Here is a 19,181-nt window from a genome sequence, read left to right on the forward strand (position 1 = left end):
AAGTTAGGCCGTCATTTTGGGAAGTTTGGCTTTGAAACCTAGGCCATCAGTCTGAGAAGTTCGGCCACGAGAAATTAGGCCACTATTTGGGAAGTTAGGCCACCAAACTTAAGCCATCATTTTGGGAAGTTAGGCCACACTATAGCCCTCATGCATATCTTTGATGTTGATGTCTATATTCCAGCCCCCCTTTTCCTCCCGCCAAAAGGGGCGGAGCCAAATCGAGAAGCCCTTTCTCGACACACTCTCTCTCAGTTTTCTTCTTTTTTTTCAGAGAGGCTCATTTTGTGAAATGAGTTTTCTCTTTTCTTTTTTTCCATTCATTGTGATTCTTTGCCATATGAGCAGATAGATATACACCATCGCATGTCAACTTTACATTCATTTTTTTCACTTCTTCTTTTCGAGAAATTTCTCTTTTTTTCTGAAAAATGTTATAGCATTGGCTGGGGGGGGAAGATGTTTGCTCCATTTCTCATGTTTTTCTCTCGTGCTGAAATTTTTTTAATTTAGAAAAATTTCTTTCTGTTTTCACCTGTCACTCAGCAAGTTGTAGTAAGACGGACTGAAAATAGAGGTGGCCTAGTTTTCCGAGTTTTCGGATTCTAGGCCACGACAGGGGTGGCCTAACTTCCTAAATTGGGGGACTAGTTTTAGTGGCCTAGCTTTCCAAAAGAGACGCCCTAGGTTTGGTGGCCTAAACTTGGTAGCCTAACTTTCTAACTTGTCGGGTTCTAGGCCAGCTCTTACTAATACTGCTGGCGGTCTGATTTAATTTTCCTGCTTGGTGGGCTAACCTTTGGTGGCCTAACTTCCCAAATAGATAGCCTAACTTTTGTGGCCTAACTTTGGCGGCCTAACTTTCCAATTTGTCAAATTCTAGGCCACCGCCTATCACCTACGTTAGTGGCCTAACTTCCCCCTATTCCATTTGTTCCCCCTTATTTCGTTCAAAACACGTCGTGAATTTTTCATACTTTCTCTTTCAAAAAACATGACACATTTCGAACCCCCCGTTTTGCTCAAAAATAATTATTTTCAGTGACATTTAACGGGGCCGCCCGTGTATTCGTTGCTCATGTTTTTCTGAGCAGCGGGCACTTATTGCCTTTACGATTTTCTATATAGCCGCCAATTTCAGTAGGAAGCATTGTTTTCGAGAAATTTCCGCGTTTTTTTGAGTTCCAGGGTGCGGAAAGTTAGGCCACCAAAGCTAGGCCATCATACTGGAAGAAGGATTGACATCACTTTTTTCACATCATATTCTATTTCCATCTCTGCCCAGTTTTGACCTACTTTCCTCTCTTCTAATCTGATCTACTCCGGGTCTGTTTTGATCTACATACGTCAGCCCAATAAATTGTTGTGGGATTTAAGGATTTAGGGAGAGCCGGAGTGATGTTTGGAGAAATTTGAAAAGAACGATTTTGGAAAAATTTGAAAAAATCGATTAAATTTGGCATGATGTCACGAGCTCAGAAATTATCACATCAGTTTGAAAATTGGTGTGTAGACTAAACAAAAATAGGACTACATTTTTGTAGTTGATTACTTTTTTGTTAAATTTTACCCTAGAGAGATACGGTACCTTTAAGCCGCGCCTTTTCGCGAAATAGGGAGAAAGGGGATGCTTCACGGCGTCGTATGGTCGTATCTCCCCAGGATGGCACCGTACAAAAATGTTGTCAACTACAAACATAGAGATCAAGGTTTGATCTACAATATTCAATAAAAATGTTAAAACTTACCTAATTTATGAAGTCGTAGCTCCATGTCAAAGTTGGAAAAAAAAATTCAAAATTTTTGAACATTTTTTTTTTCTCAATTTAAATATGATCGACTAAGGACTTCCTTCTTGTTCTTTTTTTCTACTTCTACCAAACTTCTACCGAAAGTTTTTCCTTTATCCGCTCATCTTTTTGCCCCTTTTTCTCGATTAATCCTTCCTTCCGCCACTGCCAAATGTGAGAAAAAAGGAAATGAGGGGAGTGGAGGAGGCACCAATACACGAAACTTTTGGGTCTTCTTTTTTTCTTTTTTGAATTTGGTTTTTCCATAGCCTAGAAAACTAACCAAAATTGATGGCATAACTTTGGTGGCCTGGCGCTCAAGAGAAATTTTTTAAAGATTAAAAACTCAATATTCAAAATTTTGAAATTTTGAAAATTTGCCCAGCTTTAACATGACGCCACGGTTTTATATACAATGCAAATTTAAAATTTTTTATTGGATATTGTAGATCAAACCTTGATATCTATTTTTGTAGTTGACAACATTTTTGTACAAAACCACCCTGGAGAGATACGGCACCGTGAAGTTAGCAACCGCCTTCTCCTGATCGCGCCGCTTCAAGGTACCGTATCCCTTCAGTGTGAACTTTTACAAAAAAGTGATTAACTACAAAAATGGAGCCCTATATTTATTTGATCTACACACCAATTTTCAAATTGATGTGACAATTTCTGTCTTCGTGACATCATTTCAAAGTTGGCCGATTTTTACAAAAAATTGTGGTTTTTTTTTTCAAAAATGCAAATTTGTCATCACTCCGGCTATCCCTAAATCCTAAATCCTAGATCCCAAAATCCTCCAAAAATTCGTTGGGTTGATTTATGTAGATCAAGACCCGGAGGCTTAGAAGTAGATCAGATTAGAAGGGAAAAAAGTAGGTCAAAACTGGGGTGAGATGAAAATAGAATATGATGTGAAAAAAGTTATGCCAAGCTTTTTCAAATACGATGGCCTAACTTTGGTGGCCTAGGTTTGCAATTCGATGGCCTAACTTTGATGGCCTAGCTCTCCAATATGGTGGCCTAACTTTAGTGACCTAAAAATCCTAAAAATCAGGGGATCAACCACCTCACATCATCATTCTAAAAATAAGTCGACCCACTTCCCCCCTACTTTTTGGTGTTTTAAACCGTGGGAATTTATCTTTTCTATGTATTCGTATTATGCTCTCCATGGTCTTGGAGTTTCTTCTTTTGAGCTTTTTTGGTGACTAGTTTTGTGTTTCTAGGTCACCGACAGGGATGGCCGAAAATCCGACAAGTTGGAAACCTAGGCCACCACTTTGATTTCTAGGCCATCACATACCTCGAACCGTACAATTTTGTCTCTTTTTATATTTTTCTCCAATTATTTCTATCGATTTTCAGAACAACCCTCTAAGACATGGCTTCCCAACAAGACTCGGCTCCACCAGCTGGATTCAATATTGGGTAGGTCAAATGTTCCTTGAGAAAATGCGCTCTATTAATAATTGTGTAGATCACGTTCACTTATTAGTAAGGAAGAATATTGTCAGTAGAGCGCACTTGCACATTTTTAGAAAGCTGTCGTTTCAAAGCGTTCAGGAATGTTCTAAAATTGTTATCAGTAGAGCGCTAAAAAATAATTTTACCCATTTTCCAGACACCGTCACTCGCTGACCATCGAGACCAACCCGCTCCACTTGTTGCCTTCCAATATGCGACGCTTCTCGCAAGTGAATATTTTTATTGTTATTCAAAAAGATGAAACTAATTTAAAAAATCCCACGTTGAACTGAAAACTAGTGATTTTAAAAAAATTTGACTCGTTATCAGTGAATTTACTTGAAAAATAGCAAAGTTGGAAAGGGCGTCATTGCATCAGAAGGATAGGTACAATTCCATATTTTTGATATATTACAGAAAAAGTCTTGAACTTTATTTTTGTAGTTGGCAACTTTTTTGTACGGGCCCGCCCTGAAGAGATACAGAGCAGACAAGTCCTCCTATCATTATGCTGTGGACGCGCCGCCTCTCGGCAAGACAACTTCAGGGCCCCGTATCTCTTTAGGGAAAGTTTTTATAAAAAAGTTGACAACTACAAAAATGTAGATCTAGTCTTGTTTTATAACATATCAAAAATTTGATACAATATGTTATAGTGGGGCCCCGTGACACAATCTTAAAGTTGGTCATTTTTTGGAAATGTTTTTTTTTTCAATTTTTCTTTTTTTTTAACGATTTTCCACTCAATTTTCAAAATTTTTATCAGGACTTTTCTTGTTGATATATTTAATAACGTTTTGTTTCAATTAAAAAAAAACTCATAATCTAACATCTCTCTCTTCATGTTCTTTGATTTTTCAAGCGTCAAAAGGAAAAAAAATGTCAAGACTCGTTAGAGGGAGATATAGAAAAACAAGTCTATGTCCTATGACTGACTTCTAATTATAGATATATTCATAATTTTTTTTTCTTTTTTTGAAAATCTAGTTAGATTAGAATGACAAGTAATGGAGATTAAGATTTCGAAAAAAAAATGGGGGGAGCGGGATTTTAAGGGGAGAACGAGGTGAAGTTTGAGTTAATGTCGTTAATTGAATTTTAGCTTGATTTTACTAGTTTTGTGGTATGTTATAAAACACAAATAACATTTTAAAAGAGAAATTTTCATTAAAAACTTTTGAAAAGAAAACCAGAATTTTCAAAAAAAATGACCAACTTTGAAGTTGTGTTACGAGACCCCACTATAACAGATTATATCAAATTTTTGATATGTTATAAAACAAGATTAGATCTTCATTTTTGTAGTTGACAACTTTTTTATAAGAACTTTCCCTAGAGAGATACGGTGCCGTGAAGTAGTCTTGCCGTGAGGCGGCGCGTCCACAACATAATGATAGGAGGTCTTGTCTGTGCTGTATCTCTTCAGGGTGAGTCCGTGCAAACAAGTTGTCAACTTGAAAAATACAAATCTGCTCTTGTTCTACAATATATTAAAAGTTGGAAAAAATTTGAGCACATGGAACCCAATGTCACTTCAGCAAAAACTAAATTTTGAAAAATTGGAAAAAAATCGACCTAAGTTTTAGAGAAACCATAACAGCGCACCGATCTTATTATATTTTGCTAATTTTTTGATATATTTTGATACAAACCTAGTTCTTCATTTTTATAGTTGACCCCTCTTTTGTCCGGTCCCTTCCCTGCGAGATACGACACCCGACAGGGAAGTCTCAATGAATGTACGCCTGACAAGGCTGCTGTGAGGCTGCGTACTTCCCGATGTCATATCTCCTTAGGGAGTGTCCGTACAAAAAAGTTGTCAACTACAAAAATAAAGATCTAGGGTGGTTCTACAACATACCAAAGATCTATAACAATAGAATAACCTGAGACGGTGTTGTAAGTCTTCAAAGTTTAGTTTCACTAAAAATTCAAGAATTTCGAGTTCAAGTCGGCATTGCCTTAGAAAAGGCAGTGGCCTAGAATTCCCACCTCATCAAAACTAGTCCCTTTTCCAGGCTGACACCGCCCGTCACCCAGCGGCTCCACTGCTCTCAAAACTCGCCGCCGCCCGTCAACAAATTCCAGAATCGGTATCGGAGAAGAAGGACGAGGAGAAGGCGGAGAAGAAGTGAACCAAATAATTTGATCTACCACCATTGCTCCCAGTACGACGCTCCGATAGCTCGCTTTCTACTTTTCGCTTCATTTGCTTTTTTGTAGTACTGCTACTCTTTAACCATCGGGATATCGGAGTGTTGTTGTTTCAGATTTTTTTTCTCTTATTTTTCTTTTCCCCCTCTCATCCCTCTCTCTCCCCATCTGATTTGATCTCTGAACATTCAAGAATATATAATATAATAAATCATCTTCCTCTTCTTTCTGAAAGCCCGCTTATTATCAAGAAAGAACTTTATGTAAGAAAAAAAACAAGTAAGAAAAAAAATAAGTAAGAAGAAGAATGCACCGGAAATTTTTGAGGGGGAACAATGCTCATCAGAAAAAGAAGTTCCAAAATTTTCAGATTGTCTCAAAAATTTGTTAATTGACTAAGCAAGACTAGAGCTACATTTTTGTAGTTGACTACTTTTTTGTAGGAGTGCACCCTGGAGAGATACGGTACCTTGAAGCGGAGCGACCAGGAGAAAGGGGGTTGGTAACTCAACTTCACGGCGCTGTATCTTTTAGGGGAAGACCCGTACAAAAAAGTAGTCAACTACAAAAATGTAGCCCTAGTTTTGTTTTGTCTATATACAAATTTTCAGAACATGCTGGCTTTTTTTCTGACTAGCACTGTACATCGGATGGGATTGGATGGGTTCGGACGGAAATGGCTCTAAAACAGGGGTCTATGTACATGGAATGTTTTGACAAAAATAAAATAATATTTGGATAGTTTAGCACAGAATATAATATACCATAACAGGTACCATCACTGCCATCACCGTAGTCAGTGGCGCGGATGGGTTTGGTCCGCTTCCATCGGTTACAGTAAGATTCCGGTCGGTGGGGGATTTGGATTCCTGGGTTACTTTCGTCACTTCTACACTTCCTTGGCCAGGGGTGAAACTGGAAATACCGGAGTTTTATTTTTAAAAGGGTCTAGGGTCTAGGGTCTAGGGTCTAGGGTCTAGGGTCTAGGGTCTAGGGTCTAGGGTCTAGGGTCTAGGGTCTAGGGTCTAGGGTCTAGGGTCTAGGGTCTAGGGTCTAGGGTCTAGGGTCTAGGGTCTAGGGTCTAGGGTCTAGGGTCTAGGGTCTAGGGTCTAGGGTCTAGGGTCTAGGGTCTAGGATCTAGGGTCTAGGGTCTAGGGTCTAGGGTCTAGGGTCTAGGGTCTAGGGTCTAGGGTCTAGGGTCTAGGGTCTAGGGTCTAGGATCTAAAAATGAGTCGTGGCCTAGCTTTTGCAGTTCGGGAAACCTAGGCCACAAAATTTTTTCAATTGAAGCATCCGGACATCAGGACACACAGATATCCGTAAATAAGTACAGAAGGAAATACGATAATCTGAACCGAAAGCTACTGTTTGGTTTTCAGAAATTCAGACATCTGGACATTCGGACTGACATCCGGACAAACAGACATACGCCTAGAAAAGAGTTTTCTCAAGGTTCGCCATGTTAATCCTACAGTAAAACTTTTTTTTGAAAACTGTGGAAATTTGGACATACCGACACACTGATGGATTTTCAAAAACTTTTTTTGTACCTCTTGAGGCTATCGTAACCATAACTACAGTATCCCTATCCAGACATACCGACAGACATCCAGGAGGACTCATTTATGTGTGGAGCGGTGGCCTAGGATCCGACAGTTTGGAAAAAGTTAGGCCACCAGATAATCCCGTTTTTTTTTGGGGGGGGGGGGGGTACTGTACCTTCTCATAGTCGTTGCCTCATCCGCCACGTCATCGTTGCGTTGCGTCTGTGGCTGCTGATCTCGAACATTTAATCCTATCGTTGTGGTGACTGTCAACATGTTCTCGTTCTCTTCCTCGTTTCGTCTGGAAAGGACATCCGGATAGACGGATACACAGACAGAGGGGGAGGGGACTCACAAAATTTGTGTGGTAGTGTTGGAAGAGTTGTCGAGCTCATGCGTCAAGTCGTGTTCTACCCCGTTTTCAAGTTCGGTGGCTGTTTCTAAAATGGCCTAACTTTGGTGGCCTAACATTCCACACACCTACCATTCAAATCCCCGCCCATTGGAATATCCTTTGGTGGAATCACTGGTTGTACTGAAATATTTAAATATTTCAATGTTTCAAACGCGCTCCAACGCAAATTCTCAACAGAGCGCACTTACTGGACGGCATTGGCGGCTGTATCTGTGGTAGCCATTGGTAGTTTTCGAGTACCGGCGATTGGGTGAACGTGTAGTTTCGAAGGGTGACGTTCGGACTGTTACAGTAGTCGAAGATGGTACACGCGCACCGGTTGTCGTGGGCGCCTCTGCAAAAACAATTTTTGGTGGCCTAACTTTTCCAAATCCTAGGCCACCCCGTACTCACCTCTGACAAACCGCCTCATTTTCAAATTTGTCATCTTCCCTAAGGTGCATACATCCCGCACTAATCGTTCCATTGAAATATTTGTTGATAACTGAAAATTTATCTGTCTGTGTGTCTGGAGAATCCGGATGTCCACCTACCTATATAACAGACATCTCCTTCGCACGTCTCATTACACGTCTGATTGTGTGGTGGCTGCAAGTGGAAATCGCATACAGTACACTTCAGTAGGGATACTGTAGTGAGGGTTACGGTAGTCGCCAGGAGTACTGTAAGCCAGTGGGTCATTGTTTTATCTGGAAATGGTTTTGATTTGATGTTAGCGGAAAAAAGGAAAGAGATGGCCTAGAAAAAGTTAGGCCATCAAAAAATTATAAATTGTCTAAACTGATTTCTCTTAAAATTTCTTCAAGTTTTATAGTAGTACTAACACTATTTGACGAGTAAAGTAAATTTTGTGACGTATGTATAGACTATGTGTGTTTGTCGAGTTCATGAAAAGTCTATCTAGTTGATGATCACCTAGAAATTATTGGGCGATGAGTCACTCTTTTGAAAAAAGAAAGAAATCTCGATTTAAAGATGAGAAGGCAACATTCAAAAACAGGGAGATTATCCGGTGGCCTAACTTTTTCCAAAGTGTCGAAACCTAGGCCACCGCTACTGACAGTCCTCCTGTCTTTCGGTATGTACGGACATCCGGATGTCCTTTGCAGGGATACTGTAGTTAGGGTTACGATAGCCACAAAAAATACAAAAAGAGTTTTTTTGAAAATCTATCTGTGTGTCGGTGCGTCAAGATTTCTACAGTATCCAAAAAATTGGTGCGTTTGGGTTACTGTAGGATTACTGTGGCAAACTTTTGCGTCTAGGCTTGTGTCTGTTTGTCCAGATTTTTCCAAAAACTAAGGAAACTTCACACCAAACTTCAAAAATTTTTAAAACAAACTTGGAAAAATTTTGAAAAAATCGACTAACTTTGACATGGTGTCACGAGATCAGAAATTGTCACATCAATTTGAAAATTGATGTGTAGATCAAACTAATATAGGGCTACATTTTTGTAGTTGACCACTTTTTTGTTAAGTTTTACCCTGGAGAGATACGGTACCTTGAAGCACCGCCTTTTCGCGAAATATGGAGAAAGGGGTCGGTAACTTCACGGCGTCGTATGGTCGTATCTCCCCAGGATGGCACCGTACAAAAATGTTGTCAACTACAAAAATGGAGAACAAGGTTTATTCTACAATATCAAATAAGAATTTCAAATTTGCATCATATATGAAGCCGTGGTTTCATTTCAAAGTTGATCATCTCTAGAGAATAAGTCAAGGTTCTTTAGGAATGGCTCGCACAAAAAAGTCGTCAATTTCAAAAATATTTAAATTTGGGTTTATTTAAATTTGATCTACAACATATCAACATTTCAAGGAAACAACAAACTTTCTGAAGTTGTGATACAAATTCAAAATATGTATACCTATTTCCCAAAAAATGTGAATGTGGCTACTGTGACCCTGAAGCTCTGGCAACGCCCTTGAAAGGTCTGAACTATAGAGAACTAGTAAGAAGATAATAGTTCCACAACCCAACGACTTCTGGTTTTTTCTTCTTTTCTCCACCTCCTCCTTCTTTTTTCCCCATCCGTCATGGAACGTTGCGTTTTTGAAAAGAAATAAGTAAGCAGGGTGGGATCGAGAGAGCGAGAAAAGCAAATAAACTGTTTTGAATTGAAAAGGAAAAGAGAGGAAAAGACCATCTCTACTACACACTGCTTATGAATATTTTCCTGAGAAGTGAACCGTACTATTACTAGTACGACTACTATGTACCAACAAGGGTTTTTTTTGGGGAGAGGAGGCTCAGGGTAGGAAATGGAGGCCAAGAGAATCAGCATCAAATTTTAGATGGCTAGAATGCTAAAGAAATGTGAATTTTAAATATGTTTGAAAATTTTGGTAAGGGGGCTGAAATTGGCGGAAATACAGTACTATGCAGTTGAAAATGACCAACTTTGAGAGGGTGTTACGGTATCAATGATTGTCCCACGAAGTAAATTATGTATAAACCATACAGAATAAGGGTATAACTTCATTTTTGCAGTTGACAACTTTTTGATAGCTATTTATGCTTTTGAGATATGCACCTTTAAATATTGGTACCTGGAAGCGCGAGTCAATCTTTAGAGGCGCATACTTGGGGCCACAGGGTTCCTTGTACATATACAGATTCACAATCCTTATCACATTAGCTTCACAGTATTTCATTATTTTGAAAATTACGACATTTTTAGCAGATTCAATACAGTAGGCTTAGGCGTCTAACAGGTCCTCTGCCTATAGTAGGAGATAACTGTATTTAGAGAGCGAAAACTTTCTGAATTCAAAAAATAATATTTTATTCAAGTACATGTCCCCTAACATCAAGTAAGCTAAACATGGAAACCACAAATTTCGTAATACCTATGCATTGAACATTCGAATAATGTTTTATGTTCAGATGAGCATAACAGAGGGGGATCGGATTACATTTTAAAATTTTGAATCTTTTATGGAAAAGGAACATTTAGGGAATTTTTCTGGGGCATGGAGGAAAAAAAACGGAAAAGGTCTTAAATAGAATGTCGCTGTCATTGTTTTAGCCTCCAGTCATGTTACATTCTCATGAATCAAAAAATGAATCACTTTTTTTTTCTTTTTCCAGAAAAATCGGACAACAACAGAAATTTCTGTTTGCTAAACTAATTCAAAATGTTTTTTTCTAAATTTCGATTTTTCAATAAAACAAATAAATAGAATTCCATTGAAAAAAGTTTGGTCATGGGGGAGGGAGTTTCAATCATTGAAAAACATCCATATTTGAGTAAAATGATTCTGGAACATTCTGCAACCGGTGGTTTTAGAACTGAGACGTTTTCAAACTGTTTTCTTTTAAAATCGAAGTTAAATAGAGTAAGATTAAAGAAAAATAAGAGCACGGTTCTAAAATGGCTGGTTTTAAAACGTCACTGTTTCCAATTATCTAGATTAAGGATGTCCTTAAGGCGTTTTTTTCAGGGACCGAATCTGAGCATCGGCGCGATATCTTTTGTAACCATAACAGAGCCGTTTTCGAGCTGATTCTACGAGAGACTAACAATGAAATTTATATCACTAATAAGCTCACATAATGAGAATTCTGAATCTATTTTCAAATTTTTGCTGACTCTGACTGTGAGATGAAAATGAAGAGAGCTTCACAGCTTTGAAGTCTGAAACTCAATCCAATAGACTTTAACTTAAAATGGTGCCAATGTTACAAGCAAGTGGACTATTTTACGGTTTTAAAACATCGGGGTTCCAAAACGTCACAGTTTAAAGTTTTCTGGATAAAAATTTTCCCGGGGTCAAAAAATCAAAAAAAAAAATAGCGGTTTCAGGGGCCAAATCTGAACATTGGGGGTTTTAGGTTCGATGTATTTTTATGCCTTTTTTTGGTAGATCCAATAAAAATCAACAGAACATCTTATATCATTAAAAAGCTAACGTTACAGGGATTCTGAATCTGTTTTCAAATTTTTGCTGAGATGAAAATAAATAGAGATACACAAGGTCTTTAAAGTCTTAAACTCATAGTCATGCAGCTCCCTTCAAATAGGTGCTAGACAAAAAAAGAAACCAGCTTTAGAATTCCAAAAATTTCAGCTTTTCAGTCATATTCATACTTGTCAAAGACCGGGAAGGTCCGAAGGCACAGCTTCAAAAAAAGAACCAAACGTTTTTTTTTTACATTTTTTCTATTTTTTATAGAAAATATAAATACTATTGATTATTTTTCAGAATTTCTTCTAATTCTGAATCATAGTCGAAACATCTTCGCAACAAAGTTTCAACAAATTCGAAAAATGTGAATTTTGAGTTTTGACGCTAATTATCCGGGCCTTAACTTTGCAGACAAGGCTAAGGGCCTTGACAAGTATGATCATATTAGATTTTTACAAAAATCGCTAGAAATATGTGTCAAAACTGAAAAAAGTCTCTCCACTACAAAAAAACAAAAAAAGCGATGTGTTGACAGAGGATGGGTGGTGTGGGTTGGGACAGAGGTAATCCCAATTTTATCCGTTTGTTTCCAATGTTTCGAAACCCCCTTGTAGAGGGGAAACATAGAGTACATGAATCGTAGAGGAAAAAGACATCGGCTTAAAAACCGAAAAACCGAAAACGTCTATGATATGTATGTGTGTCATGTCAGTGTGGTGGAGACAAACAATAGATAGGTCCATATTGTTTTGCTGTTTTCTTTCGGGAAAAAGGAGAAATCAGGAATTAGGAATTAAGGGAAATTGAGAAGACATACATGACTGGTGGACACGGAGAAGAGTACACAAACCGTGTGGTGAGGAAAAGAGAAACAAGGTCAAAAATGGTCGAGAGTAATTAGGAGGAGGGGATGGCGCAGTCCCCCCTTTTTGAATATATAACAATAGAGGTAGCAGGTGTGTCATAATTGATTTGTCTAAAGAAAAGCTCTCGGGGGGTGATGGTGGTGGTCAGTTTTTGACAGGCCCGATGAGATCGGAAGCTAGGTTTGGTTGTGTTGACTCACTGGGTGGCCACGTCATCACGGAAATGGAATCAGGGATCAGAGATCGGAAATCACGGGAAGAGAGACATGACACGTGGCAATTGGGAACGGAGAAGATCAAGAGATCAGGCTTATCAGGTTTATCAAGACGTATGGGTTTTAAAGGGGGAATTTTCAGCCCATAAAATGCTCAAAAGTCAAAAGTGACCAATGCTGGCCGAGAATTATAAAACGTTGTGTTTCTAGGCCCCGGAAAGTTCTTCCCCCATAGGGGTAATTGGCGCCAAAATTCTAAATTCAAACTTTCTCGAATTTTTTGAATTTTCGGGGAAGAATTGAAATGTTCGACTATGATTCACATGGGAATGACCCGGGGTGTCCCCCCTGAAATCTTTCCATATTTTGTACACAAGTAGTGTCTGACGTAACTAAGAAAAATCCAAAATTATAGCTGCGCTCTCGGAGGTTTCGTAGAGTAAAACAACTTTTTTGAAAATTTTTAAAAATTTCGATGTCTCCACTTTGAGAACTCGTAACTTTTCGAATTTTTGAGCTACCGTAAAGGTTTTAGGCTCATTCGATAGGTAATAACCCCGACTTTAAAAACTCCTCTTTGAGCACTTACCGAAAAACTTAACCTGATGAGCTGCAGTGGAAAGTGTGAAAAAGTTGTCAGTGTGAGGTTTCGAAAAATGCCAAATTTCGACAATCGGGGAACTGGGCTCCGCGACAATTCGCAACTACGACATTCCGCAACTGCGACATTTCGCAACTCACGTATGTTTCGCAACTGCGACACTTCGCAACTGCGACATTTCGCAACTAGCCGTATCGCAACTGCGACATTCCGCAACTACGACATTTCGCAACCACGACGTTTCGCAACTACTGGGAATTTGCATATTTGGGTCAGCTAAAAATGTTGAGTGTACCAAAATGTTTGGGAACATATTTGGAAACAACTAAATAGAAGAAAAAGTTGTCTGTCCCTTTTCCTGACAAAACTAGGTCAAACTATAGCTAGTTCTATGGTTGCGAAACGTCGTAGTTGCGAAATGTCGCAGTTGCGAAACGTCGTAGTTGCGGAATGTCGCAGTTGCGAAATGGACAGTTGCGAAGTGTCGCAGTTGCGTAACCTACGTGAGTTGCGAAATGTCGCAGTTGCGGAATGTCGCAGTTGCGAATTGTCGCGGAGCCGGGAACTGGGGACTACTACCTGCGTACTCCTTACTCTGAGTTATGTTTGTTTATGTGCTCAAATATAGGTCGAGCCTTTGAGTTACGGAAGTTATTTCAGTTTTTTAGAAAAATTTCAACTTTTCCATGTATCCCTATACGTTCTGTGGTCAAAAATTGAGTCCTGTTTATATTGAAGTTACAGCACCAAAAACATCATTCATGACTAGTTGATGCAAAATTTTGTGCCTCTTTTTCGTTACTTTGCCATTGTGCTTATTATTTGATAAAAATAGAACGTATACATGGAAAAGTTGAAATTTTTCTAAAAAACTGAAATAACTTCTGTAACTCAAAGGCTCAACCTATATTTGAACACGTATACAGACATAAATCGAACTGAGGAGTACGCAGGTAGTAGTCCCCAGTTCCCCGATTGTCGAAATTTGGCATTTTTCGAAACCTCACACTGACAACTTTTTCACACTTTCAACTGCAGCTCAGCAGGTTAAGTTTTTCGGTAAGTGCTCAAAGAGGAGTTTTTAAAGTCGGGGTTATTACCTATCGAATGAGCCTAAAACCTTTACGGTAGCTCAAAAATTCGAAAAGTTACGAGTTCTCAAAGTGGAGACATCGAAATTTTTTAAAAATTTCAAAAAAGTTGTTTTACTCTACGAAACCTCCGAGAGCGCAGCTATAATTTTGGATTTTTCTTAGTTACGTCAGACACTACTTGTGTACAAAATATGGAAAGATTTCAAGGGGGACACCCCGGGTCATTCCCATGTCAGGTTTAGAAGAAAGTCTAACTGTTTCATTTTTTGAAGCTCAAAAATCCAAAGTGTTGACCGAGAATTTTTCTTTTGTATTTCTAGGCCACAAAGAGTTCTTCTCCGTACGTTAGGATGAAAGAATGTGATTTGGGGGTCTAGAAAAATCTCGATTCGAAATTTCAGATGGTCTAGCATCCTGGATATCTGTCGGTGTGTCCGGATGTCCAAATGTCCGAATACATAGAAATTGCTGGTGGCCTAGAAAATTCAGTTTTAAGACTAGTCCTTCGTAAAATATTGTGAAAAACCAACTCAATGGCCTAGAAACCCAAAGCTAATGAAAACTAGTCCCTGCAATGGGAATACCAAAAATATAACAAGAAACAGGGCGCGGAAAATTATTACAAAATGGCGTTGAAAACCACAAAGCATTTTGGTGGCCTAGAAATCCCAGATGGCCTAGAATTCCCAAAAACCAATTCCAATAGTACAATAAGTCTCAGAATGCACAAAACGTGCGAACAATGTGCATAATCTAGTGCAAACACTATACTAAAGAGACTCCGCCCACTTTTCTCGAGAGGGGGCATAATTTAACGGAATGAAATAAGAAATGAGAAGGGGGGAAACAGGAATTTTTTCTTTTTTTTCTTCATTTCCATTTTTTCTTCGCAGTTACATAATGATAATTAGTCTATCCCCGCTTCTTCCTTAAAGCCATTGTGGCTTTGTAATAATGCAGGGGGGAGGGGGACCGGAGAGGGTATATAAATTACATAATGGACTATAGAGAGGACACTAGGGGGGGAGGAGGAGGCGAGAAAGATGCCTATGCTTATTCTTCATTTCCAAAAAGCAAACAATTGAGATGGAAGGGGACGACGAGATTTACAGGAAACCACAAACACACATGTGTTTTCTGTTTACATATATACGGAGGGACACCTGGTGGCCTAATTCTCATGGCCTAGCTTTCCGAATGGTTGGATCATAGACCCCCAAAGTTAGGCCATAGTAGCATAAAGTTGATCACCTAATTTCTCAAATTGTCGGGTCATTTGATGAAATCACTGGTTGTACCACTGAACGAATTCTCAACAGAGCGCTCTTACTGGACGGCACGAAGGGTGACGTTTGGACTGTTACAGTAGTCGAAGATGGTACACGCGCACCGGGGCCTAACTTTTCCCAAGTCATCGGATCCTAGGCCACCCCGTACTCACCTCTGACAAACCGCCTCATTGTCAAACTTGTCATCTTCCCTAAGGTGCATACAGCCCGCACTAATCGTTTCATTGAAATATTTGTTGATAACTGAAAATCGATCTGTCTGTGTGTCTGGAGAATCCGGATGTCCACCTACCTATATAACAGACATCTCCTTCACACGTCTCATTACACGTTTGGTTATGTGGTGGATGCAGGTGGAAATCGCGTACAGTACACTTCAGTAGGGATACTGTAGCTTGGCGGCCTAACGTTTTCAAAATGGTGGCCTAATTTTGCTGCATTAACTTCCCAAGCTATTGTATCCTAGGCTGCCGATCTAAACCAAACATAATGTAGGTACATCTGTCCTTCGAGAACTTGATTATCTGGTGGCATAAGTTTCCGAATCGTCGGATTCTAGGCCACCTTCGATTACCCGGATGTTCACAGAGTTATTTTATATTTTATTCAAACAAGCATCTCAACAGTTTTCAATTCTTCAGGCATACAAAGTCTTTCCTTCAGCGGTTTTAAGTATTCCAGATACAATAGACAACCAGCAAAAACTAGAATAGATTCAAAGAATAAAAAGTTAGTAAACTCAATCATAACATCGTCTGGGTCAATTTTGGTTCGGTCGACTTTGGAGAAACCAGATAAGAATCGGACGGAATCGCAGTATCGAATTAGGCTATAAATGGCCCATTCAGTGTAGAAGAAGAATAACTGAAAAATTGTTTTAAAAGAAAATTAGAATCAGAAACTGTGTGATGGTGTGAAAATATGCGTTTTTCATGATCTAAATTTTTGTAGTTTACCCAATTTTGTATAAGCAATAGAGTGACGTGTCAACACGATTATCGGAAATTTTTTAGTCGAAAATAGGACTTTTTTCGGAATTTTTCTTCAATAACCGAGCAAGTAAAAAATCGAAAATTAGAAAATTGTAAAGTTCGAACAACATATTATACAGTGATGTGACAAGTTACTAATTTTCCAGTTTTTAATATATCTCTCAAAAACGTCACAGGTGCGCCAGCTATTGTGTTTTTCCAACAAAAATTTTAGTTGATGTTTAGTATTAAGCCCCGCCCGGCTTCAAAAAAGAACTAATTATTTCCAAACTTTTTTTTTGACATTTTTTCAATTTTTCATAGAAAATGTGAACATGTAAACATTTGTGATGACTTTTCAGAATTTGAATTAAATTTATTTATTGAAAGAAGGACACTTGCCACGTATACTTCAAAGCTAAACATACAGTACCGCTCAAAAGTATATTAAGTTTTGATTTTTTCAGTTGAAAAGGTCTAACTTTGAGATCGTGTCATGGTAATACTAATTTTCCGATCAAGTAGATTTTTATGGGATCAAACAGACCAAGAGTAGCATAGTTGTCCGGAATCCGGATTCCGGAAATTCCGGATTCCGGAATTCCGGGTTTTTTTGACATTCCGGTTCCGGTTCCGGATTCCGGAAAATGAAAATTTGCATTCCGATTCCGGATTCCGGATTCCGGAAAATGAAAATTTGCATTCCGATTCCGGATTCCGGATTCCGGAAAATGAAAATTTGCATTCCGATTCCGGATTCCGGATTCCGGTTTTTTGAATTTTTTTTCCGGAATTCTGAAGTTCAAATTTTAAATTTTTTTTTGAGTTTTAAAGACAACTGCATTACTTCTTTTTCGGTTTTCAACCTCAAAAGTAGTCTTAAATTTTATATATCATTAAAAACACTCAAAAAATGACTTAGCCTTGCCAATTTTTCGAATCATTCCGGATTCCGGATTCCGAAATTCCGGAATTCCGGGTTTTTTCGTCATTCCGGTTCCGGATTCCGGATTCCGGTTTTTCGGAAAATGGCATTCCGTACAACTATGAAGAGTAGTCCTTTATTTTTAAAGTTGACAACGATTTTGTACGGGCACTCCCTAGGAGGTTACATATCGAAAAAGTAATTTTTCCTCTCAAATCGACCCATTTCAGTGCAAAATAGTACATTTTTGAGCTGTCCACTTAAAATGACCATAACTCATCTAGTGAGGGTCCGTACAAAAAAGGTGTCAACTACAAAAATAGAGTTCTACTCTTGATCTAATTGATCCCATAAAAAGTTATTTTGTGGGACAGTTAGTTTTACTATGACACACTCTCAAAGTTGGGCAATGTCAGCAAAAAAAAAGCAAAACTTAATATATTTTTGAGCGGTACTGTATAGTAAAAAGTTCAAACTACATTTTTGTAGTTAATCTTTATTTTGCAAAAGTTCACACCAGTGAGTTATTTATAGCGGCGCGAAAAAAATGCATCTAAATTTGTAGACTTTGACACAGTATAACTCAGCAGGGCGTACTCGTAGAAAAAAGGTGTCAACTATCAAAAAGTAGATCACGACTTGTTTTATAACATATCAAAAATTTGTAAAGTTTGGAAAAGACCTGATAGGGTTTTAAACATTTAAAAACGCTCACCAAAACATACTGTCGATTCTTCCAGACTCGATTTTTTTGTCGCAACGGTTCAATTTCTTCCGTGTAAAAATCAATAATATCTATCTGCCGTTGATTCAATTCCGACATCATCATAGGCTCCATCACTTCCTCTTTTTCAAGGTTACTGTAGTCAATGAGTAATTTCTCTTCTCTTTTCCCTCCTTCTTTTGCTTTTTGGTTTTTTTCCCTCATTTTAGGATCATGACTGAAAAAAAAGTGAATATGCTCTACCGACAGTTTGAAAACTCACGAAATAAAGCACGCTGCTACAATAAGGAGTACCACAATTGCTCCACCACTGATTAGGAATCTCACTCCAGTTGATATCAGCTGTCCTATGTACTCAGTGTAGATCAAATATCCAAGAACTCCAATTATCATTAAAAATGATAAAATAGAGATGATTACCTGTGTACAAAAGGTTTATAAACAGTACCGGACAAAAATGTATCAACTTTTGCCTTTTTCAGTTGAAAATGCCCAACTTTGAGAGTGTGTCAGTGTAAAACCAATTTTCCCACAAAATAACTTTTTACAGGATTTTGTAGTTGACAACTTTTCTGAACAGACACTCCCTAGAGAGTTACATATCGACAAAGTAATTTCTCCCTCAAATCGACCAATTTCATTGCAAAATAGTGCGATTTTTGAGATGTCGTCTTAAAATGACTATAACTTTCTAGGAATTGTCCGTACAAAAAAGTTGTCAACTACAAAAATGGAGTTCTACTCTTGGTCAGTTTGATAACATAAAAAGTTATTATGAGGGACAGTTAGTTTTACCGTGACTCACTCTCAAAGTTGGACATTTTCAACTAAAAAAGGCAAAAGTTGATACCTTTTTGTACTGGAATGCAAAACTGTGCTACTCACCTTGTTAGGAAAATCTGACTCGATTTTCTTAATTTCAGTCTCCAAAATAATCTTCTCATCTTTAATCCAAGTCTCTAATTTCACCAATTCCTTGATTTGATCTACTCTTGCCTCTTCTGTATTTGGTGTGTTGATTGTTAGAGAATCCTTGACATGATTTAATAGATTCTGAGGGTTGTTAAGGGTAACCATAAGTAGGTCGGATTTTAGGAATAGGGACATTTTAGGGAGGGTTTTGAAGAAATGGAAATGAACCAAAAATAGGAAATTTTTTTATAATGAATTTTTGTTTCATAGAACAAGATTCTATATCTCCGTGTGCAAATG

At 38.3% G+C, this 19,181-nt stretch overlaps 3 protein-coding genes across 3 annotated transcripts; 1 reads left to right on the forward strand and 2 right to left on the reverse strand.

Annotated features, from left to right (window-relative positions):
• Positions 1-3,174: 3,174 nt before the first annotated feature.
• On the forward strand, positions 3,175-5,392 carry GCK72_004499 (uncharacterized protein; the record flags this gene model as incomplete). The annotated part of the gene is made up of 3 exons (XM_003101040.2): positions 3,175-3,221; positions 3,415-3,487; positions 5,276-5,392. 3 exons carry the CDS (start codon positions 3,175-3,177, stop codon positions 5,390-5,392), a joined length of 237 nt encoding a protein of 78 aa, XP_003101088.1.
• Positions 5,393-6,154: 762 nt separating this feature from the next.
• GCK72_004500 (uncharacterized protein) lies at positions 6,155-8,051 on the reverse strand (the record flags this gene model as incomplete). Its single annotated transcript, XM_003101000.2, has 7 exons — positions 6,155-6,326; positions 7,131-7,256; positions 7,311-7,395; positions 7,440-7,490; positions 7,559-7,704; positions 7,764-7,854; positions 7,904-8,051. The coding sequence occupies 7 exons, from the start codon at positions 8,049-8,051 to the stop codon at positions 6,155-6,157; spliced, it is 819 nt and encodes a 272-aa protein (XP_003101048.2).
• Positions 8,052-15,955: 7,904 nt separating this feature from the next.
• GCK72_004501 (uncharacterized protein) lies at positions 15,956-19,076 on the reverse strand (the record flags this gene model as incomplete). The annotated part of the gene is made up of 4 exons (XM_003100990.2): positions 15,956-16,213; positions 17,961-18,186; positions 18,232-18,389; positions 18,855-19,076. 4 exons carry the CDS (start codon positions 19,074-19,076, stop codon positions 15,956-15,958), a joined length of 864 nt encoding a protein of 287 aa, XP_003101038.2.
• Between the last annotated feature and the right edge of the window lie 105 nt (positions 19,077-19,181).

The sequence above is a fragment of the Caenorhabditis remanei genome, chromosome II (assembly GCF_010183535.1).
Source record: "Caenorhabditis remanei strain PX506 chromosome II, whole genome shotgun sequence".
In the NCBI taxonomy this organism is placed as follows: Eukaryota; Metazoa; Nematoda; class Chromadorea; order Rhabditida; family Rhabditidae; genus Caenorhabditis; species Caenorhabditis remanei.